The sequence below is a fragment of the Physeter macrocephalus genome, chromosome 4 (assembly GCF_002837175.3).
Source record: "Physeter macrocephalus isolate SW-GA chromosome 4, ASM283717v5, whole genome shotgun sequence".
NCBI lineage: Eukaryota > Metazoa > Chordata > Mammalia > Artiodactyla > Physeteridae > Physeter > Physeter macrocephalus.
In genome coordinates, this window is record NC_041217.1 from 136,599,082 (window position 1) to 136,623,324 (window position 24,243).

Below are 24,243 nucleotides of genomic sequence, written 5' to 3' on the forward strand. Positions count from 1 at the left end.
GTGTATGTCTTATGATGGAACATGTAGATAAAAGAAAGGAACAAGACCTCTTTATGAATCAACATGGATAGGCCAGAAATACAATGTTGATTGACAAAAGCAAGTTATAGAATACTATGTCCAGTATGAGTGCAGCTCACAAAAGCAACGCTATGTGTTGTGTCTATATGTATGTATGTAAACATTTAAAAAACTGGAAGGATATACACCAAATTCATGACAGTAGTATCCTCTGAAGAAGAGAGGAAAGTGAACTGGGGCTGGTGTAAACCACAGAGGTCAAATTTATAGGGTTATTTTTTATTAAAAAAAAAAAAAAGACTTGAAGGAAGTGTACCAAAATGTTAACAATTGCCAATCCTGTGTTGTGAATACCTGAGTATTTATTATTTTGTTTTCTGTACTTCTCTGGGCATGTTTAATTTTTCAACATTAAAAATACACAGAGGATTTTGAATGACAGAAGTCAAGGCAGTTGGTCAGAACGTCCATCTGGTTCATCTCTGTAAATTCACAGCGTGAAGGCACGTGTTATAATAACCATACACAGAGGTCCTGACTGCCCCTGTCCTCTGTTGGGTCCATGCTAGTCCCAGGAATTAAAGATGCAATTTAATGCTAGCCTTGCTTTCAGATTTGCATTTTATAGTACTAATAAACCACACACATGTATCCGATGTAATTTACAAACATGCTGTTTATTCAGCTGATTACTTCATTGTATTGCCACCTCCATAATGAAAAGAGATCTGGTGGTTGTAACCACTTTTTACCAAGTTCCTTCTGTAAGTGATCATCTTGCCCATTAACAGGCCTTCACATCTCAGAGGGGAAAATAATTGTGACTCTTAAAAGCGTGTGTGCACATTACTTATCTACTCAGTCTCCACTGTGGCCTGAATTGGGTGGAAAGTTGCTAAAAACACAATGTAACTATTTCTTAGGGGAACAGAAAGAGGATACCCTGCAGAGCTGTCGAATACCTACTTAGGAGAAGGCAAATCACAGACAATATTGTTTTGTCAAACCTGGGCAGATTAGTAGATACGAGCACATTCTGAAGCCCCCGGATGCTGGGCAGCATCCTGCCTCAAGGAACCATTTTAAAGACTCCACCTGTGGTTCCCACTAGTCTTTGACCTTTCATTAAAGATCCAGCTTTACTAGGCAATTGATTTTTGCTGATCTCTGGGGTGGTCATGGAGATAGAGTTTCACTGTAGTTAATATTATCCTCTTTTTTAGGACTCTTGCCAAGTGAGAATGTATTGTTAATGACCTTGTCTGGAGTGATATGTTAAAATTTTGAGACAGTGGAAACTATGTGATGCTCTGCCTAATGACTGAATCTTGGACACAGGGATGCAAGAGGCCCTGCATGGAGATGGAGGGGACTCTGGCAGAGTGGATGCTGGCCTGTTTTCCCTACAGGCAGCACAGAGAAATGGACCTAACAGAGACTAGAGTTGAGCAGACCTCGGCTCAGGCCCCAGCATGACCACATACCAGCTGCATGGCTCTCGGCCATTTCCCTCATCTCTCTGGAAGGTTGCGGCCTTCTAGCATTGCTGTCAGGATTAGATGAGATGGCATGGGTGAAACATCTCAGGCAGGATCTGACACATCCTGGGTGCTCAACAAATCTTAATTCTCTTTCTCTTCTCTTGTCCCTTTCTACCTTGAAAAGAAACACAAATTACAAAGAATCTTGCAGTGTTATACATTCTTTCAGATGGAAGACAAATAGAAACCATAATACACCCATTGTATTACACAAGGCGAAACCAGAGGCCTAGGCAGATTAAATAACATGCCCATTCATTCCCTCTTTTACTCGATGTCCCAAGAGTGCCAGGAACTCAACAAAAACTGTTGCCTTATCTTCTAGACAGATTTCGGATCTCATATTGCTTGACTGCTCTGCAGATGTGACACCATCTGCCTCTCCCATCCCCCCCCCACTGGCCTCACCCCATCCCCTACCCACCTCTGTGTACTGTCCTCGCCCTGGCCTGGCAGACACCAGTCTCTCCTTGTCTGCTGGTTGTGTTTATGTTCCCCACAATCTTCTCCTTGGCCGGGGTCTCTCAAGAACTGTCTTATCCTCTCCCAAAGCTTTTCATGATCAGATCTGTATCCCTAGTACAAATCCCTCTCCTGAGTTCCAAAACTACGTAGGAACTATTTATCAAATGACTCTACGTAGGTGTTCCACAGACACCTGGAACTCCACTTGCCCCAATTCCATCATCCCCGACAAATTCCTTTGCTCCTGAGTTCCCCACTCGCCCACCCACTCAAACTAGAAACCAGCATCAACCTAAACCTGTTCCTCTCTCTAACCCACACCCCCCATCCTATTACACATCACCCTATCCATTCCACCTGAGAATCATCTAGTAAGTCTGTCTTCCCCATTCTCTCTCACCTGGATGCTGCAATGGTGCAGGCTCACATCACTCATTGGTACACTGCTCGAGCCTCCTACCTGCTTTTCCTGCCTCAGGGCTCTTCCCACCTCCATCCAGCCTCCATACTGCAGCCACAGTGACGTCCTAAAGCTCAGCTCTGACCGTGGAGCCTGCATGCTTAAAAACCTTGCCTACCGGATAAAGTCCGGAAGAGCTAAGGCATGAGGCATGTTTCTCTTTTCCTATCCTAAGCGAAACTGTGAGTTCCAGAAGGCAAAACCTGTGTCTTATAATTCTCTGTATCCTCTTTAGCGTAGTATCCGGAACATGGTTTGTTCTCAGAAAAAGTTTCATAGACTCATAATGTGAGAGGGCAACCTAAAGACCACCTAGTCCAAACTTCTCATTTTCCAGGGGATAAAACAGAGGCCCCAAGATGGGGAGGGTATTGCTTGAGGTCCTACATCTAGCTGTGGTTGTAATCCCTGCATATCTAAAGCACTTTAGAGTTTATAAAGTGCTTTCACATATACTTTCTTATTTAATCTTACAAATAGCCTAATGAGTTAGGTATGATTCTCTCATTATATAGGTGAGAAAAGGGAAGCTCACAGAGGTTGAAAAACCAGACCAAGATCATCCAGCTGCTGATGGACTGTCTTCTGATCAGAATTCAGCACTCTTTTGACCCTAGCTAGCCATAATGTCAGGCAGTAACTGGGGGTTCAATAAATACTTGTTGAATGAATTAACTTGACTGATAAAGGAATAGCCTTGCACAAATGAGCAAATATGTATTTATTGAATGGACAGACAGGTGGTTGGATGTATATTGAATTCCCTTCTGATACCTGTCTCTCTTCTCTATGATGACCTTTTAGGGGTGAAAGGCCACCGTCTCTTGAGTCAAATGCAGTCAACGAGAGCCTTGCCAAGACTAGACAGACACGGAGTGTGGATGTCACCTCAATGCCTATTGATTGCGAACTGTCCAGCTGGTCCTCCTGGACCACATGTGATCCTTGTCAGAAGAAAAGGGTAGGTACCCAGGCCTTGGGAGACCTCTAAACTTCCAGGAGCCCTAATCCTCAGCAAGATCGGCTGAGGCATTACTGATAGTGCCTGCATCATAGTAGGACCTGGGTAAATGTTGGCTGATTTAATTAATGGATTTTATTCCTCTGAGTTTCCAAGGAGCAATCAGATCCTTTCTTTGATCTTTCAGATTTTTTCCAAGCATATCTGTCCTTGCTCCCATTAGCAGCTTCTTAATTAGACTTCCTACCTCCAACCTTGCTCTTTCAATCCATCTTTCATGGTGCAACCAGGGGAGCTATTGAAAATGGAAGTCTGGCCAGTCTCTTTCCCCAGCTTGGACATCCAAAGTCTATGCATGGCCCTTAGGATCAAGTCCAGACTCATGGTATTCAAGGCCCCCCATGCCTTAGACCAGGCCTACGTCTCCATAGAACATCGCCCATGCCAGCACACAGAACACGTGTATTTTTCTGACCATTTCACGCTCTGTCTGTTCCTTTATTCATGCTGCTTTCTTAGGCTGGAGTGACCTTTCCACCCCCTTCACCAGCTAACACCTACTCATGATTTGAAACTGCTTAGCGGCCTCCTCTTTTGAGAAGCTTTCCCTGACTTCTCAGCCCCCCTTGCCCTTAGATAGATACCCTTTTATGAACTACAGTAGCTCCTTATTCCTCCTGTATCCTAACACTTATCATTTACTTTTCTTTTATTATCGGTCTTTCCATTAAATGGTGAGCGCTTAAAAACATATTCAATACTGTATCTTCAGTGTATAGGCCAATGTCTGGCATGTAAGAGGTGCTCCATAAACATGTGTTGTTTGATCTCATCATATTTCTTGACATCTCTATAAGGAAGGGAGGATAATTGTTACACTTTCTGTTAGGCAGATAGATAGAGACCCAGAGCAGGTAAGTGATTTCTTGAGTTCACCCAGTAGCAAAAACAGACCTTGAACTCAGGCCACTGGCCTCCTTGTCTAGCATTCTACCAGTCAAAACACACAGTCTCTGCAGTATTTGTTCTTCGATCTTCCTTGTCACAGGAGGGCTGTGACAAGGAAGAGCCAGCTCTAAGAATAAGATATGTGTCAGAGAAAAGAGAACGGTTCTCATTTCCCCGGCTCCTTGGGAAACTGAACCAGCCATGGGCTAGGACTCTAAAGAGGCTGTGGAAGTAGGCCCAGGACAATTGCATGCTTAATTGGATCAATGTGGAGAGCCAGGCAGGCTCATTCAGTTCCCAAAGTAGGCATTATTGCTGATGTGATCAACATTGATCCAATTATCTGGATAATTGCTTCATCTGCACCATAAACCAGGAAGACCCAGCATGAGCCGTCCATCCATCCACTCACTCAGCCAGACAGAGCTCTGCACTCAGACTTTGCTACACAGGGTCCCTCAGTGGACATCACTGCTGTCTGCCGGGTCAGTGGCTGGCAGTTCATCAAAACCTTTCGACTGGAATTGGAAGATGTCTTTCCTCCGTCATCTCCAGTCATCTCCACACTCCTCAAACCCATTTTGTCTCTGGTGCCTGGGGCTAGTCTTCTGGCATCTTCTTGGCAGACCTTATCCCTGTCCTGCCAGCCTCTGCCTTCCAGGAAGAAAGACTCTGGGAAAGCAAAGGAGCATGGGTGGATGGTTGTCTATGTTTCTTTTCTAGATTTCCAGATACCATGCACATAATAACTGTGGCTGCTTAACATGTCAGTCTGTAAAGGGGCTGCTATCCTGCTTTGCCCCCTTTGGTGGTACCAAAATCTTGACTGCAGCTAGCATTTGGACGCCACCCAAATCTGATCATTTCCTTCCTCTGCAGTGGTTTCCTCATTTCCCCGTAATGAAGTACTAAATCCAGCCTTACTGAGGCCGGGGAGGCCCTGCCTCACCTGCTCCTGGCTACGTCTCCCTCCATCTCTGGCCCCTCCCCCTCCTTCACTCTTCACTCCATCTGTGATGGATTTCTTCTTGTTTCCTGGAACAAGGTGCATACTGTCTAGTCTCTCAGCTTTGGCACAGCAGTTACCCCCACCCAGATTGCCCTTCTCTCCCGTCCTCAGCCATGTTGGCCTGACATGTCTACTCATCCTCTGGGGCTCAGCTTAGATGTCGCTTCACCGTCTCCTAAGGCTGCACTGCAGATTCCCCTCTGCGTTTACAGAGCACTCTGTACTGCCCCTGTCATGGCACCCATCGCACTGTGTTGTCACTGCCTGGTGTTGACCATCATCACACCACCACCATCTGCAGCCTCCTCGAAGGGCAGCCCAGAGGACATGATTATGATCAAAACCAAACAAGCATAAATAGCACCTACCTTTTTCAACATTGGGTGGCTCAATCAAAAGTTTGGAAATCCAATCAATATTTCTGGAATAAACAATCTAAAGATAGAGAAATATTGACTGCTAAAAATTATTAATAATTAAAAAGAAAAATAAGCACAAGCAACTGAGGGCCTACTGTGTACCAGACAACATGAGGTTTCATATATATCTCATACCTATAATTGAAACTCCGTAACTGTACATTTAGGTAATTCATTATCCCCATTTCATAGATTAGTAAACTGAGATCACAATGCTTAAGTAACTTACCTGATATCACATAACTAGAGCGTATCAGAGTCAGTGGCTCCAAAGTGCATGCTTTTGTGTTATAAGCTACTTAGTAAATGAGAATACTTGAATCAACCCATTGGATTAATCAAGCTGCAAGACTGAACTGGCTGCATCAATGCACTTACTACCTTTGACTCCAAAGTCCACGCTTTCCCCACATTTAGCAAATCTTTACTGATCACTGTGGATGCAGAAATTGAAGATAAGGTCCCTGCCCTCAGAGGGCTCCCAGTCTATTTGAAATAGACAACCAGCCAGTGGCAATATAGATCCTTAAGTGTACCCCCTTAGCTCCCCAGGTCTCCAAGCCTCTGCCCTTGGTTCACCTTGCTCCTCTCTGCTACAGTACAGACATGCCTACTTGCTCCAGCCCTCTCAGTTCCATGGGGAACCGTGCAGCTTCTCTGACAAGGAAGTTGAAGACTGTGTTTCCAACAGACCATGCAGAAGTCAAGTGCGATGTGAAGGCTTTGTGTGTGCGCAGACAGGTATAAAGGGACACAGGAGTGGGAGGGGAAAGCTATCAAGTGAGCCAATGGCACATGATGATGGGAGGACTGGCCATTGCCTAGTGCTCAAGATCAGGGTCATGTGTCAGGTCAGGAGGCCTCCTTGTCCTCCTTGACCTCTTTTTACACGTATTATTTCATAAAAACAACCCTACCATGGAGGTGTTAATATTACCCCCATTTTACAAATTGAGAAATTGAGACTTGGAGAAGTTACTCACCCAAGATCATATAGCAGGTAAGTGGAGGAGGTACAATTAGGAATTGGGGAATTCAACTTACATTCACTGACATTAAGGACACCAAAATTATGTGTGCTAGAATAAGAACTCCCGAGTTAAATCTTACTTTGACTTTGTAATTTAGAGAAGTCACTTAACCTTATCACATGTTGGTTTTCTAAACAGAAAATCAGAAGTGATGTTAATACCTTACAAGTTTGCTATAAGCATCAGGTGACACGATGGATGTGAAAGCTCTTTGCAGACCGTGAGTTCTGCTGGCTTTCTCAGAGGTTTGAGGCTAAATACAATGTAGCAAAGCCACCTGCAACAGTTAAATAGGGTGGGTAGCATCATTTATCTCTGAAAGCTCTTTGGTGAGATGGTCCCTGCATTTCTGTTATCACCAAGTACAACATAACCCTTAACCCATGAGATAGTCAGTAAAACATTTTCGATTAAAGGAAGCAAGGGAAAAAAAAAAAAGACAGATTAACGGACAGACAGAGGGAAGGAAGGAAGGAAGGAGCACACAAATGAATAATCATCAGCGGCAGAGGTAAGTAAACACTTGTCTTTTCAATTCATTCCTCTAGCTCATTCAGGCAAACATACGCTTCTCTGTTTCTCCAAGGCTCCAGCAAAAATAAGAGTATTTTGACCCAAATTATCTAGATGGGAGTTGCAACTCTCTACATTCTCTGTAACCATGTAGACTGTGCTTAGGGATCTTCTCAGAAAGAATTAGTGATTCTTAGAGCAATTTCTAGGGCTTATTGCAAATGCGAAACTCCATCCAATAAATCTGAAAGACTTTTACAGGGTGTCCATGGACTAATTATGACCAGTGTTCCATGATTCTGACCAAAGCCATAATGGTTATTTGGGCAGGCTTTAGTTTAAATGCCTTGTAAGGAACATATGAAAACCGGATTGTTACTCTTCTGCCTTTAATACCCCAAAACATTGGTTAAAAATGACCAGACAGGGCTTCCCTGGTGGCGCAGTGGTCGAGAGTCCGCCTGCTGATGTAGGGGACACGGGTTCATGCCCCGGTCCGGGAAGGTCCCACATGCCGCGGAGTGGCTGGGCCCGTGAGCCATGGCCACCGAGCCTGTGCGTCGCCCGTGAGCCATGGCCGCTGAGCCTGCGCGTCCGGAGCCTGTGCTCCGCAATGGGAGAGGCCACAACAGTGAGAGGCCCGCGTACCGCAAAAAAAAAAAAAAAAAAAAAATGACCAGACACATCTGAGGAAAAAAGGTTACCTGTCTTATGGGCTTTATCCCCCAAGAATATACAGATAAGAAAGGAAGTCAAGTCAATGGCGAAAAGAGTTTCAAGGAAGCAAATAATTTTAAACATACAGTCCAAATAATTTTATCATCTAAAAGTAGTCCAAATGGCTCTGGTGTTGAAGGCAGTGTGGTTTAGTGGGGAGACTTTGTGATAAGAAAGCTATAGGTTCCAATTTTCCTGCCAGTACTTACCAGCAATGTGCATTTGGACCATCAAAACACTAATAGTAATAACAACACATATCCAGCACTTACCATGAGCCAGTACTATTTCATTTATTAAATCCCCAGCAACCCTAGTGGGTAGGTATGATGGCATCTCTATTTTACAGATGAGTAAATTGAGGCCGGGGGGTGGGTCAGGTAACATTTGGAAGGTCCCACGACTAGCACTATTACAGGACTCACCGAACCCACCCCCTCTCACCAGTGCCAAGCAGAGGAGTCCAGCCTTCCTTCCTGTCTGGCCACTCGACCCCTGCCTAGCAGATCTGCCCTCAAGCACTTTCAGAGATATAACACTGGCTTCTTTGGGGGGATAAACTGTGAATTCCATTACCCACCCACCCCAATACATGAGGGCTAATGCAAACAGAGCATTAAAGGCACAGCAAAGTGTCCGGCCCACAGTGGGTCTCAAACCACGTGAGTGCCTCTCTTACCGGCCTCGGACCGTGGGTAACCCCCTTTCTCCATCCCAGGGAGGTGTGTAAACCGCAGACTTCTTTGTAACGGGGACAACGACTGTGGAGACCAGTCAGATGAGGGGAACTGTAGAAGGATTTATAAAAAATGTCAGCAGGAAATGGACCAATACTGGGCCATCGGCAGCCTGGCCAGCGGGTAAGTTACCGCCTTCTGTCGTGGAGCTGGAAGGGCACACAATTAAATGTGATTCTGGAGAAGAGACAGGGAGGGACCTGTAAACAGAGTGGCTCCTTTTTTCCTTTCTGAAAAAGGCAGGGGTGTAAGCGGATGCTTGCGGATGCTCCCTGAGGACAGACCCAGGGCCTCCGGGAGCACATCCCACGGAGAGATGGAGCTACGCGGCTGCAGGGAGGGAGCACCGAGGGCAGAGCTGTGTGTTGGGGCCACGGAGGCTCCACGCGAGGGCTGGGGGAAGGGTTATTTGACACCTGCTCTGTGACTGTGTTAGGTACTTTCCAAGCATTACCTTTGAATCCCCTTGACAGCTGCGAGGGAGGTTTCTCTGTTTCTCTATCCTGAAGCCCCAGCAGAGGGGCTGGCCCAGAGGAGAAGGTGCTAAGTAATTAGCCAGTGAAGGAGTGCATTTCCAGCATGGCTCTGTAGCCACTCTGGGTGCAGCCAATCTGGGGACCTCTGAGTTGGTTAAACCCTCTGGGGAGGTGAGGGGTCAGAAGGGACCAGACTGGTCTGGTGCTCACCCTCCTCTCCTGCTGCGCTCTGCAGCCTCTCAGCCTCCAGGGGGAGAGGAGGGCCTCCTTCAGGCGCCTCACCAATCAGCGTGTGTGACGCAGCGTGGGGAGCAGAGTGGCCCTGGATGGGGTTCTCCCTCTTCCTAAATGAACGTCAGACCTCCCTCCTGAAAGGTTGTCATTAGAGATACAGACGGCTCATGTGGGGAAAACCTCCTCTCAGGACCACCTTAGAAACTCGTGATTATAAGCCCCATCTCGTCGATAAGGAAACTGAGGCCTGGAAAGTTCAGAGGGTTCTCAGAAGTCACACGGCAAAGAGGATGACAGAGTGGACATTCAGAGCCAGTAGCAGAGGCTGACCGGACCCTGCAGTAGGGGCAGAAATGCGGCTCACAGGCCACGGGACCCTGGCTGAGGCACTTGTCTGTGCGGTGCCTTAGTTTTGTCATTTGTAGACGGAAGTTAGTAATACCCTTCTTTCCAATCTGTGAGGGATGCATAAGCTAATGCCATGGTAATAAACTAATACACAAGAGGCAGCTGGTATGGGCGTGGTGGGAAGAAAGCAGACTCTGCTCTTGACTTAAGACGCTCAGACTCTGAGTTCTGGCCCTGCCAGCTGCTGGGCGGTTCGGTTGCCCTCTCTGTGCCTCACTTTCCTCATCTGTTAAATGGGTATAATAGTAATACCCATGGATTCAATGAGCCAATATGTGTAATTGATTATTACAGTATTTAAAAAAATAAATGAATATACATTATTATGCTACATGAAACTCTGTCACAGGAGAGAGAGCCTAAGACAATTCTGGTAGAGCAGAACAGGCCAACAGGCAGAAGCTAAAAGGAGACAGAGCTCCTTTGAACAAAAAAATGGCTGTCAGTAGTAGTCAAAGCAGACTTCCAAGAATGGTCTAGCATGGTAGGCAAGAACAAGCCTCCAGGAATGGAGGCTTCTTAGGAGGCGGTGAGGAATAATGTCAAATTAGAGACGGGATTTTCATTCTTTCTAACGGGACATAATGGCATCCAGGGCTTCAGGGGCATTGAGTAAGGTGATGCCCTGAGCCATCTGTGACTGTGTTTATTTCCAGTTAGACCCTCAGTAAATGAGAATTAACTTAGTGTCTTGTGATGGGGGTCATACAGAAATTAAGAAAAAAACCACCATCCCCAAGGAGCACAGAATCTAGGGGAGACAACAGACACATAAATAATAACAAGCCTTTATCACAGACCAAGTAGTGTTCTAAGCACTTAACAAATATGGACACGTGTAATCCTCACAACTACTCCAAGAGATAAGATTTTCTTTGTTCCCATTTTACGAATGAGGAGACTGAGGTACAGAGAGGTTAACTGGTGTACCCAAGGTTACATAACTCGTAAATGGCAGAGCAGGAATTTGACCCCAGGCATCTGGCTGCAGAGTCCATGTTCTTGCCTACCATGCTAGACCATACTTAGAAGGCAACTGCAGTAGGTGCAGAACAATAAATACATGAATGAGGCAAGCACGGGGTCTAATGAGGACCTCTAGTGCACGCAGCTTGGTACAAGTGTCAGTGAAGGCTGCCCACAACAGACAACGATGGAACCCATTCTTGAAAGATAAGTAAGAGATAAAACAGTGAATGGCTGGAAGGGCATTTAGGCATAGGGAACAGCCCTTACACAGAAGAGGAGCAAAGCAGACTGGAGAAAGAACACCCCCAAATAGTGAGGGACTGGCTTTGTGACTGTGTCTGGGAGTGTCCAGAGATGAAGCCGGAAAGCTGGTTTCATCCAGATATTGAGGGCCTGGAGTGCTGTACCAAGGAATTTGGCTGTCCTTTAGTAGGTCTACCAGTTGGGATTACACCCTCACCTCTTACCCTTCTCCACCCCTTCCCTGCAGGATAAATTTGTTCACAAACAACTTGGAGGGCCCAGTTCTCGACCACAGGTATTACGCCGGTGCTTGCTCCCCCCATTACATACTCAACACGAGGTTTCGGAAGCCATACAATGTGGAAAACTTCACCCCACAGGTATGTGCCAGCCAGGAAGCCACCGCAGGGCCATGGCAGGGACACTGGCAGAGCACCCAGTAGCATGGATCCAGACCTGGCCTACAGCCTGCCTGCTGGGCGAGCGCCAATGCATCGCTTTTTCTCCCTGAGCTTCAATGCTTCATACGTAAAATGGGTGGTCCCTTCCTCTGGACACAGTGGTGAGGCTGAGGTGCCATGTATAGTAAAGGCAGTACAGAGATGTAGTAGCCATAATCATACTAACAATAATAACAAAAGCTCCCGTGAAGAGACAAGCATAGCTTAGGATTTGGAGTCTCACAGATGCCTTTGCAACTTACCATCTATATCATCTTAAAGGCTCTGCGCCTCCGTTCTCCCATCTTTAAAATGGGAGTTATAAAGGTTCTACCTGCACGCAGATGATTAGTGAGGTGATTAGTGAGCGTAAATGCTTAGCACACACAATACCTGGTTTAATTGGTGAGTCTCAGGAAGTGGTAACTCTTCTCTTGTTTTTGGATGAAAAGAGGCTATTTTTTTTTTAATTTATAGCCATAGATAGAGAAAACTGGTAGCTTCAGTTTCATATTTGTACCAAAAGCAAATACAGACACTGTAGGTCCATACTTTATTTTGCCTTTGGAAAATTTCACAGACTTTCATATATAAACATTGGTATGACAGCTGGGACACCCTACCTAGACTTCCAGAGTTTATATAGACATTACAAAAAAAGAATTATATCAGTGATGGAAAAGCAGATGGTCTGTGGGGCAGGAAGTGACACAAGCGACTTAACCTCGTGACTGGAATCACGAGTCAATGGTTTGAATAAATGTAGTCAGTTGAGTGGCAAAGAGATAGATGTCTCAGATGCCACGTGATACTAGAATCATCATGACAGACATGCAAGAATCCTAGCATCCAGAGACAGCCAGATGACAGGAAGTGTTAACTCTTGTTATTATCAAGTCCTTGCCTATCGGAACCAGGCATTGCTCTAAGCATTTTTTTAAGTTATTAAATGCTCTACCAAGATAAGCCTGTGTTATTAACAAACAGACTTAAAAGCAATCTCACAGGAAGTGGGGTTTAGAATAGACTGTGTTACAGTGTGACACACACACCTGAGACTGAGGGAGAGACCTGGGTGCCAGGCCTGGCTCTGTCACAGGTCCCAGGTGTACTTTAGGCTAAGTTCCTGCTCTTCTCTGTGCCTCAGTTTCCTCATCTGTAAAGTGAGGGGCTGGACTGGATGACGTGGATGTAGTTTTCACGTCTAAAACTGTGCAGTCCTGAAGGTTAGACTGCTGTCCCTCCTCCCTCTTCCTTCCTGCCCCCCTCCCCACATGTAGTTATTGGCTGAAAAAGACAAAATGAGTCTTTGGGACAAACACACCCTCCCCCATGGTGTTCAGCTCCATCTCTGCAGCCTCTGCTTTCAAGGGAGGATCTCAGTTATCCTCCTGGTAAAGACAGCTCCTGGCCCAGGCAGGATATAGAGCTTCCTCTCTCCATAGCTGTGTTTTGAGCCCTGTGCCAGGCACCGTACAGTGTTTTACCCACATAAACTCAACCCTCAGGACAAGCCCAATGAAGGACCCGTTATCATATCCATTTTACACATGAAGAAACCGGGGCACAGAGAGGTTAAGGCCAATGTCCAGGGTTACCCAGCGAGAAAATGGTGCCTCCCACCTTGGGTGCCTTACTCCCCGCCCCACTGGGAATCACACCTGCTTTTCTTCCTCGGGAGCTGAGGTGTTACGGGGACTTCAAGCATCCAGAAGCCGGTGGGGCGTGGGCGGAGACGATTTGGGGCCGGTCACTTGGAGGCCACCGAGGCAGCGCCCTTGGCAGTTCCCTGTGCACAGCACCACGAACACTGATTTTCGAGCAAACGGCTCCTCTAAGTTCTCAAAGGCGCTTGGCTGCCCTGTCCCTGCATCGCCCCTGCACTGCCTTTCACCAGCCCCTCATCAGCTGTCACTGAGCTCCTCTTACGGCCTCCGCATGGGCTTGTCTCTCTGACCCCAAATTCATCCCTTCCAACCCAACCACTATTCCATCCTGTCACGAACTTCCTGATGCTCAGCTGCTTCCTCGGTTGGCTCATTCTTGGATTAAGCTCACATTCTGGCAAGTCATCCAGAGCTCAGCATCTGGATGCCAGCACACTCTCTCATAGCACCTTTGTCTTCCCTCACTCTTGTTATCTTCTGATACAACTGCACTAGCATCCCTGCAGTTTCTGGACCACACCCTGCCCTTGCCCACCTCCACGTCTCTGCCTACAGCCCAGAATGTTCTCCTACGTTTCTGCCAGCTGACATCCAAATCAAGCGCCCACCTCTGAGTATCAGCCCATAGTGTTGGACACGTCTGTTTCTCCTGCTGAGTATTTTGTGTCCGGAGCACTTAGTCTAGTACCTGGAACATAGTAAGAGGACATGGGTATCTGTTGACTTGAATTGAACTGGTGTAAGTCAAATGACATAAGGAACATTTTCTTTTTTCTCCCTTCAGACCCAAGGCAAATATGAATTTGCAATGACAGAATATGAATCATACTCAGATTTCGAACATAATGTCACAAGGACAACAATTAGCAAGTCTAGTTTCAGCTTTGGTTTTAAAATATCTGGGATATTTGAACTTGGCATTAGCAGTACAAGTGGTAACGGCAAACATTTTATTAGCAGAACCAAACGATTCTCTCATACGGTAAGTACCCTTTGGCTGCTCTTCCATTTCTATGTATTCATTTGAATTTTCATGCCCACAGATGTGTCTGTATGCCGTATTGCTACTAGTAATGGCAACCAATTATATTTGCTATCTTAAAAAGCTTTTCACAAAAAATACCTTGGCCTTACATTAACTTACTTTTCAGAAAGGCCAGACAGGGGTGGCCTTCTATAATTATTTACTTTTTTTTTTTAATATGGCTTTTTTTTTTTTTTTACTATTTTAATTTTATTGGAGTATAGTTGATTTACACTGTTATTTTCTCAGTTTTAACTTTTTTATTGAAGTATAATTGATTCACAGTGTGTTAATTTCTGCTGTACAGCAAAGTTATTCATTTATACATATAAAGACATTCTTTTTTTTTTTTTTTTTTTTTGCGGTACGCGGGCCTCTCACTGTTGTGGCCTCTCCCGTTGCGGAGCACAGGCTCCGGACGCGCAGGCCCAGCGGCCATGGCTCATGGGCCCAGCCGCTTCGCGGTATGTGGGATCTTCCCAGACCGGGGCACGAACCCGTGTCCCCTGCATCAGCAGGCGGACTCTCAACCACTGCGCCACCAGGGAAGTCCAAGACATTCTTTTTTTAATATTCTTTTCCATTATGGTTTATCATAGGTTACTGAATATAGTTCTCTGTGTACTCTCATTTTCTAATGAGCTTTTCCCTTGGTTTTCATTAAGCTGAAGAACCTAGCTTTGCAAGACTAAATCATCTCTGGAGACTTTTCGACTCCCAGCAATTTGTCTTCTGTTCCAAATATGCAGATGAAATTCCTCTCCAGATTGTCACCCAAGACCTCTTCTGGGGTCACCTCCACCTTCTTGGGGGTGTTGTTGTGGTTTCTCCTGCTTGCTTCCTGCTCCTTATCAGTTAGTTTCCTTCCTGGGTTCGAATAGCACCCCCTGTTCTCTATTTAATTTGTGAACCTCTTCCCTTCTTACTCTACAGCTGCCGCAGGGGACTCTTCTGTTCACCCCCCTCCTCTACCAGGGCAAGCGTGAGCCTTCACCACCTCTTGTCCCCTTTCTGTGAAGCTCAGACCTGCACCACCCACTCCTCTGGTTATCACTACTTAGATGCCTTATGGACACTCCAAAGCAAGTTCTTCCTCCCAAGCTGTTTGTGTTAAATAGCATTCTCTTCCTTCTGCCTTTCCAGGCTAGACATTTCACAATCATATTTGGCTCTCTTTTCTCTTCATTCCCACATTGGTTGGCCACCAAATCCTTTAGGTTCACTCTCCAGTATTTCTTCGTTTTTTTTAATTGAAGTATAGTTGATTTACAATGTTGCGTTAACTTCTGCTATACAGAAAAGTGGTTCAGGTATACATATATATATATATATATATATATATATATATACACACATTCCTTTTTGTGTTATTTTCCATTATGGTTTTAGTACAGGATATTGAATATAGTTCCCTATGCTGTACGGTAGGACCTTGTTGTTTATCCATTCTAGGCATAATAGTTTGCATCTGCTAACCCCAGACTCCTACTCCATCCCTCCCCCTGTCCTGGCCTTGGTAACCATAAGTCTGTTCTCTATGTCTGTGAGTCTGTTTCTGTTTCATAGATAAATTCATTTGTGTCGCATTTTAAATTCCATGTATAAGTGATGTCATATGGTATTTGTCTTTCTCTGTCTGACTTACTTCACTTAGTATGATCATCTCTAGTTGCCTCCGTGGTGCTGCAAATGGCATTATTTCATTCTTTTCATGGCTGAGTAATATTCCATTGTGTATATATGTATATACCACATCTTCTCTATCCATTCATCTGTCGATGGACATTTAGATTGTTTCCATGTCTTGACCATCCAGTATTTCTTAATCAAACTCTGATTACACCTTCACTAGTCCAGGCCCTCTCCTCTCTGGCTTCGGCCCTCCTAATGGGTCCCCTGTCTTCCAACTTGCCCCTTCAAATGTATGTGCTTCCAGAAAAATGTTTTTATGATACTAATCTAGTCGTATCAGCTGCTCCCTATTGCCCATAAGGTGAAGATCAAAGCCCATGGCTTAGTGGAAGAGGAGCAATTGGAGTGTGAAGTAAGGTGACAGGTGTAGGTGGACTTGAAGAATCTTGGATTCCAGAGTGAACGAGGTGCATTTATTCTCTGGTTGCTGAGAGTTTGCAACATGAGCATGATGTGGTAGCAAACTAACCTGAGAGGAACATGGAGGAGATTCAAAGTCTACAGCGATTTATGTGAGAAAAAGGGAGTGGTGAGGGGCTCAGAAAGTTCTCTGCTGCCAAAATATCAACCAGCAGAAAATGAGTGGTAAACATGAACTAGACTGTAACTGTCTCTGCTTATTTTCCTTCATCTTCTCAGCTGTGAACAACCTGGGGACAGAGGCTGTTTCTTTCGTCTTTAGATCCAGGATGGCACTTGGTAGGTGCTCAAGACTAAAATATAGTGATGAAGGACAGGATAATTAAAAGGAACTTGCCTTGTTAGGAGAGAAAGAGAGGGGTACCATCCTTGGTTCCTTCTCTCTCTCTCTCTCCCTCCCTCCCTCCCACCTCCCTGATTCAAACAGCCAGTTATAGAATGGTTACATCGTGCTAGGCACTAAACTAGACACTTGGGACCTAGAGACAAATATAACATGATTCTTGCCTTCAAGCTCACAGTCTAGTAGGGGAGGTAAACACGTTTGCAGATAACTTAGTCCTGATTTTGATATCAGTTGTAATAGAGCATGGTCTGTACTACAAAGGAAATATGAACAACATGCAGTGCAATCCTGGGAGCTGGAGTGTGTGTCAGGGAAATTCAGGGATGGCATCACATAGGCAGCAACAGGTAAGCAGGAATTTAAAATGTAAGTAGGCGTGTGTCAGGCAGAAAAGGGAGGGAAGAGCATTTCTGGCAGAAGGAACAACGTGCAAAATTATATTATGAAAGAGATGTGGGAAAGAGTGAAACGTTAGATGGATGCTGAGGTACGGTGTGGGCAGTGGAGAATAGTAAGGTATGCGGGCTAGGGTGGGGAAAACTTCAAGTTTGTAGAAGATGAAGCCAGGAGGCTACTGGGGGACACATTGTGAAGTTCTTACATTCAGAGTAAGGGAGTTGATTTTATTCTGCAGGAAGTAGAGAGCCAATGCAGGGTTTTGTTTTAAGCCCAGAAGAGCATTGTAATAACAGAGTTTTAGGACGTCAGCTCTGACTGGAGCATTGAGGGCAGCCAGAGGGAGAAAGGAAATCCATGGGGAAGCTTTTATCATAACCCAGGCAGAGGAAGGAGGCTAAAATATTTAGAAAAGTCATGAACAGAGCACCTAGTGACTGCTTAGGTTGGAAGGATGGGAAGAAGGGAGTCATGAGTCACTGGGGCAGGACTAGGATGGGGGAGAGCAGGGCAGGGAGCAGAGGTGGCATGGCTTATAGAGCTGACGGGTCCAGCTGGCTGAGAGTTTGAAGATGAGGGAAGAATGTGTATTTCCCATGCATTCACCTTTTCCCCAGCCTTCACTGCAGTGTAGGAACCTCTCGCTTTGGGTTACAGTAACATTCCTGGATGCTTGACCTTCATCTAGCATTACCATGTTTCAGTCTTTCCCACACACCAGGGGTCACCAAACTTTTTCTATAAAGTGCCAGAGAGTAAATATTTCAGGCTTTGCGAGGCCGTAGGGTCTCTGTGGCAACCGCTGAGCTCTGCCATCATAGGGTGACAGCAGTGATAGACAATGCATAAACAAGTAGGCATGGCTGCACTGCAAAGATACTGGATTTACAAAACCAAGCACCGGATCCTGAGTGCAGGCTGAGGTTTGCTGACCGTTGCCATGTGCTACGGTGTCCAGCCTTCCTCTAAAGCACCACTTTTACTCTTTCTTGAGTGCCTTTTCTTCAGAGTTTAAAAAGCACCAACTGGCCTCTCTCGCCTTCCAAGATGGCCCACACTCTGGCTGTGGAGTGTGTATCTCCCTGAATAAACCTTCTTTCTCTTTAAAAAACAAAAAAAGCATCAACCAAGAAGTTGCCTTTGTAGGTCCGCAAACCCCATCTCCCCTCAGTGGTCCACGGGCACCTGCTGTTCCCTGCCTTGTCTGCTTCGGCTTCCCTTTCTCCTTGGTCCTGATTTGCTACCGTAAGGAAGTGAGCGAAGAACAAGCTCTTCCAAGCTGAAAAGTACATCAGAATGTTTCTGAGAAATGAAGGCTTGTCAAAGAGGCCACCTTCCCTCAAGTCTCCTAAAGGAATCATGAGTGATGACCCCTGGCCAAGAACATCAGATGGTATTTGGAAAGTTCATCTTCTTGTTCCAGATTCCTGACTTTAAAGGTCTGCTTTTGCCTTGTTGGTCTTTCATTTAGCAAAGTGCATTTCTGCATGCACGCTCTGACCTTGAAGTAGCGCGTTACAAGCTGAAACCCAGAAACCTCATGCTGCATTACGAATTCCTTCAGAGAGTCAAGCGGCTGCCCCTGGAGTACAGCTACGGGGAGTACAGAGATCTCTTTCGCGATTTCGGGACCCACTACATCACAGAGGCCGTGCTCGGGGGCATTTATGAATACACACTCATCATGAACAAAGAGGCCATGGAGAGAGCAGGTACGCTGCCCAAGGACCATGGCTTTACTGATGGGGCACCCGGAAGTGGGAGTTAACAGGGAGAGGCTTCTATTCCTTGTTGGGGGAGGGGTTATGAATTATGCTCCTAGTTTTCCTCATCCCTCCCTGGCTGTACTTTCACAGTTTCATTTACAGATTCCTCGTCGTTTTTTGAATTGGTTGAAGTTGGCCCTCCTTTGCCAGCCCTCTCTCTGGGCAGTCCTCTTTTCTACATAACTCCCTCTAGACAATAGCATCTAATCTCCTGGCTCTAAATGCCTTGAACATGCAGATTATTCCCAATGCATATGTCTATCCTGAATCTCTTCTGTGCACCCAAGAGCTCATGTGGAAATGTCTCTGAGATATCTTCATTTGAATGACTAATGACCATCAGAAACTTAACATGCCCCCAAAGAGAACTTTTGCATATGTTTCTTTGCAGTCATCCGCATCTCAGAATGGTTCCACCATTCAATCAGTGGCTCAAGGGAAAAACCTAGGCGTCAACCTTGATTATTTTTCTTTCTTTCCAATCTATTAGTAAGTCCCATCAGCTCTACCCCCAAAATTATCTTTTCTTTCTATCTTGACTGTTACCACCTTATGCTCACGCCAAGACCAGTGTTTCTCAAAATTTAATATGAATGTGAATTATCTGTAAATCTTGTAGAAGGTAGAGTCTCATTCAATAAGTTTGAGTTGAGACCCAAGATTCTGCATTTCTCACCAGCTCTGAGGTGATATCAGTGCTGTTGGTCCCTAGACCACACTTTGAGCAGCAGTGTTCCAGATTATTATCAGAGCCTCCAAACTAATACTCAACTCCCATTCCCTTTCTACAATCCATTCTCCGTACAGATATTATAGGTCTTCCCACTTGCAATCAACTTCCAAGTCTAAGGTATGATTTCTTCCTCCCAATCCAGTATTCTTTCCTCCAACATGGCATTTGTCAGGTTAAGTGACCTGCCCTAGGTCACACAGTTTACAGTGGCAGAGCCAGGGCTTGGTTATAGGTCCAGTGTACTTGCAAGAGGACACATGGTGTACAAGGTAAATTTAGATCAGTGTGGCCTCAGTCTTGCCAAGATCAAGGGTACTGTCCTCCATACCAGAGGTTTCAAAAGCACTTTTCATAGTTCCTCAGATTGCTTCCTACAGAAAGGTTCTATGATCAACTTGGATAAACATATAATAGATCCCACTTTTAGAGTTTCACAGGTGTGCTGAAATCAAGTGACCACTCCACCTCTTTTGATACAACATTTGTCACACTGGCTTGACTGCAAAAGCCCAGTTTCTTGTCATTCTTACTGTTACAAGAATTAGACATCATCATGGAATTCATGTTTCAAGGAACATGCTTTCGGGAAAACTGATCTACACCAACATTTCTAGACAATCCCAGGTACCAAAGCTGTTCTCCTCTCCTTTCCCTGACCTCACAGTGCTACAGAAAGGTGTTTACAAGTCATACCGAAGACTTCAGCAAGCCCAGAATAGGAAGATGCCTTGGGGAGAATTAGAAAGGAACAGATGGGCAATGGTCCAAAACTGGAGAAGAAATAAGGGAAATCAGCTCCTTTTCTTTGCCAGGCACTATACCCGACACTTCGTAAGCATTAACTCAACTAATCAATTAACAAATTCTTTCGACTATATCAAAGAGCAGAGTGGGAAGGGTCAGGGGAAGGGGGAGAGCATACAGCAGCCTCTACTCACTGGATCAATCCCTAGAGATTTGATAAGGAGCCACATTTTTAGAAAGTGGCTCTGAGCATGTCCTGTCTTTGGAGAGCAGCAAAAACCCTCAGAGTCTTTGAAGAGGCTGAAAAGGGAAGTCGATGCTGATCTCTAATGACGTCTCTACCCTGGTGCTAGGAGCTGCCTGCATTTCTTGTCATCAGGCTGGCCACCCATTAATTTACACCTGAGTCCCTGTGGGCCTCCAGGAAGAGTTAGGCCTCTGGAATCAATCACAGGAAAAGGCACAGGACAAATTACCTTCTAGGTCACGAGCCTCTTTTCTTGCTTCCTTCAGATTATTCTCTTAAGGATGTCCAGGCCTGTGCCAAAAATGATTTTAAAATTGGCGTTGCCATAGAAGAGGTCTACGTCAAGCTGGGTGTGTCGGTTGGCAAGTGCAAGGGCATTCTCAATGAGATAAAAGGTGAGTAGCAAGGGCATGTGACTTCTCTGCTTATCATCCTTCCCTCTCTAGAACCCCAGAGCCAATCGCTCTTTAAGCTAAAGACTGGGTGTTCCAAGGCATTTCAATTAAAATAATAATTCATTCAATAAAAATCTACCTAGTGCTTACTATGTGTTGGGTATACAGAAATGAATGAGATGGTCTTCCTATCCTCATGGTACTGACATGAAGTAGGCAAACAAAGAAGCAAGGACAAGGCAGTGATAAGCACCAAACCTGGTCTGGAGCATCAGGACAGGCTTCCTAGGGCAGGGATCATTTGAATTGCAACTTGAGGTTGTTTTCAGGCAAGAAAAAAAATCTAACAATGAAAATTTTCTCTGGGGGCCAGGAGTTGGCCTGGCTACAGAACGGATGCTCTAGGCTGGAGGGGTAGGAGCCAGGTGGAGGCAGTGGGGGAGACAGGTGAGGCAGCTAGTCCTTACCCGAAACAATGGGGGAGATGGAAACTAGAAGGACAGGCTAAGCCACAAATCATGTAGCAGGGTCCACATGGTGGGTTAGACCAGGAGGTGAGTGCTGAAGCCAGTGTGTAGAACCAGGTGTCTGGGAGCAGAGAATTTGGAGGCCACACAAGGGAGTTGGAAATCGACACAGCGAGTGGAGTAGGAAAGAGAGGCTGATCAGCAGAGCTCCAATCCTGACCCCTTCTGCACCCCGAGCAGCTCTCCTTCACCTGCTCTACTTACTAAGCTTATCCCTGTATATGTGATCATATGTGAAGAAAGAGTTCCACAGCCAAGGCAAAACAAAATGAAACAACATCGAAATGAACTGCAGGTCTAGAACAGTTTCTTGTGACTGATACATGGTGGATACTGTTGTTTATTTTGGTGGGGCTGGGTTGGAGCATGCATCTTACATGGGGAGGCACGCAGAAAACATAGGTGCTCTTTAAAGAAAACTTGTAAAGTACCCCCCCATCCAAGTTACTAGATAGAGCACTGCCCAGCACCCCAAGACCCTGTCAATTACAACTCCTCCCCCTCTTTGGAGATAACACCACCCTGACTTCCATGTTAAACATCTCCTTCCTTTCATGATAGTTTTACCACTTACATGTATTGCTAACCAATATGACTTAGAGCTGCTTGTTCTTGAACTTCATGTGAATGGAATGTAATCTTTTCAGTTCTTTTTTTTTTTTTCATTCAACACCATGTTTTTGTATATAACTATAGTTAGTTCATTTCCACTGCTGCATAGTATTTTATTGTATGAATATAACACTTTGTTCATCCTATTATTAAATTGGGGTTATTTCCTGTGCCAAGCAGTTATAATCAATGCTGCTGTAAACATTCTCACACAGTCATCTGGTGCACATGTGCTAGGGATTCTCCAGGGAATATACCAAGGAGTGAAAGTGTTCGGTTGTAGAGTATGTACTTCTTCTAGCCTAGATAATGCCGAGTTCTTCTGAAATGGTTATATCAATTTACAGTCCAACCAGTAGTATACAAGACCCCCTTTTTATGATGCTCTGGTGTTGCAAGCTCAGAGTAGAATGGAATAGTCACTTTCCACCAGTTCCTTTGACATTGGACGCATGGAAAAATTGAATAAGAATGACTCACTGATAGGATTGGGGGCTTTCTGGCAAACTCCATGAGAAGTCAAAATAATAATGGTAGACACTGTTTAGGGAGTATCTATTACATCCCATGCTCACCCTTTACAAATTTTCCCACCTTTGTCATCTGAGACAAAGAAATGATTTCACTTAGAGCTTGCGCAGGGTTATGTGGGTAAATTCCTTCACCCTAGTGCCTAAGATTTCTTATCTGCAAAGTAAGGATTATATAGTTCCTATTTCTTAGTGAAGATTAGTTGAGTTAATACATGTACAACATTAGATTAGTGAATGACACGTAACTGATTAATAATCTATCTCTCTACCTACCAATCTATTTACCTATGATCTATTAATCTATCCCTATGTATGTATGTATCTATCTATCTATCTATCAGCTATCTGTCTTCCATAGACTCATTTAGCAACTGGCACTTACAGATGCTAAAAATAAATGTCCCTTTCTTGTCCTGTCCCCAGCTTGTGTCATATATGATTGAACTGCCCTTTTGCCCCTTGCACTGTGACTCCCTTGCTGGCAGGGATGCATATTGTCCACCTACATCTCCTAGGCAAGCTCCATAAATATTATGGTAACCAGGTTGTCAGTTAGGTTGCAGTAAATTCCAGGGTGTGAAAATGGATCCCCTGACATGCCAGGTCTCCATGTCCATTCCAGACAGAAACAAGAGAAACACCATGGTGAATGACTTGGTTGTCCTTGTGCGAGGAGGGGCAAGTGAGTACATCACTGCCCTGGCATACAAGGAGCTGCCAACAGCAGAACTGATGCAGGAATGGGGAGAGGCGGTGCAGTACAACCCGGACATCGTCAGAATTAAGGTACATGTAACTGCCCTACCCCTCCTTCTCTCTGTTCAGAAAACAGCTTCTGAAGGATTGCTCTGAGCCAGGGTATGGAATACAGAGCTCAGTAAGACCCAAGCCCTAATCTTGAGGCACATACATTATACTGGAAAATATATCTGGAGTGAACCAATTGTAATACAATGCTCAACACCAGCTAGAGAACCCTGACTCCCTCTCACTTGGGTCCCCAGGTTGCTAAAGGAAATTAACCATCAGCTTCTAATTCCATCATTCTTGAATCAAGATTGTTTCCATTTCATCTGGGAATCACTCATTCAGTTATTTGTTCATTTAAACATTCATTCATGCAACCAACAAATTGTAGCTAAGTTCCTGCGACGTGATAGGAACTAAGGCACTGGAGGAAAACAGAGGAGGGTGCAAGGATGAAAAATACAGTCTGTGCTGAACAGTAAGATGCTTGCATGCATTATTATCTTACAGGACAGCATAATACATCATGGTAATCACTAACATGTTTTGGGCACCTACTATGTTCATGATACTCTGCCAAGGACTTTAGGAATGTTATTTCATCTAATTCTCATGAGTCTGCAAGTTAAGTATGCTTAATTTTGTGGCTGATAAAAATCAAGGTCACAGAGGTTGCATCCATCTGTGACTGCTCAAGAGTCTCTATTAGGTCCAGACCTGAAAATTTGACCTCTTCCCTCCCCTCCTGTGGGTTTGGTAAATAGAAGATAATGATCCCAACCACCTGTCACCCAAACAACAG

The 24,243-nt window shown here is 45.1% G+C and overlaps 1 protein-coding gene across 1 annotated transcript in view; it reads left to right on the top strand.

Annotated features, from left to right (window-relative positions):
• C8B (complement C8 beta chain) overlaps nucleotides 1-24,243 on the top strand; it is a 40,902-nt gene that overhangs the window by 3,114 nt on the left and 13,545 nt on the right. Inside the window, exons 2-9 of the mRNA XM_007104581.2 lie at nucleotides 3,292-3,448; nucleotides 6,424-6,565; nucleotides 8,804-8,945; nucleotides 11,400-11,532; nucleotides 14,044-14,241; nucleotides 18,609-18,849; nucleotides 20,894-21,022; nucleotides 23,317-23,480. Of these exons, the coding sequence (XP_007104643.1) occupies nucleotides 3,292-3,448; nucleotides 6,424-6,565; nucleotides 8,804-8,945; nucleotides 11,400-11,532; nucleotides 14,044-14,241; nucleotides 18,609-18,849; nucleotides 20,894-21,022; nucleotides 23,317-23,480 (1,306 nt within the window). The remainder of the gene's footprint in view (nucleotides 1-3,291; nucleotides 3,449-6,423; nucleotides 6,566-8,803; nucleotides 8,946-11,399; nucleotides 11,533-14,043; nucleotides 14,242-18,608; nucleotides 18,850-20,893; nucleotides 21,023-23,316; nucleotides 23,481-24,243) is intronic.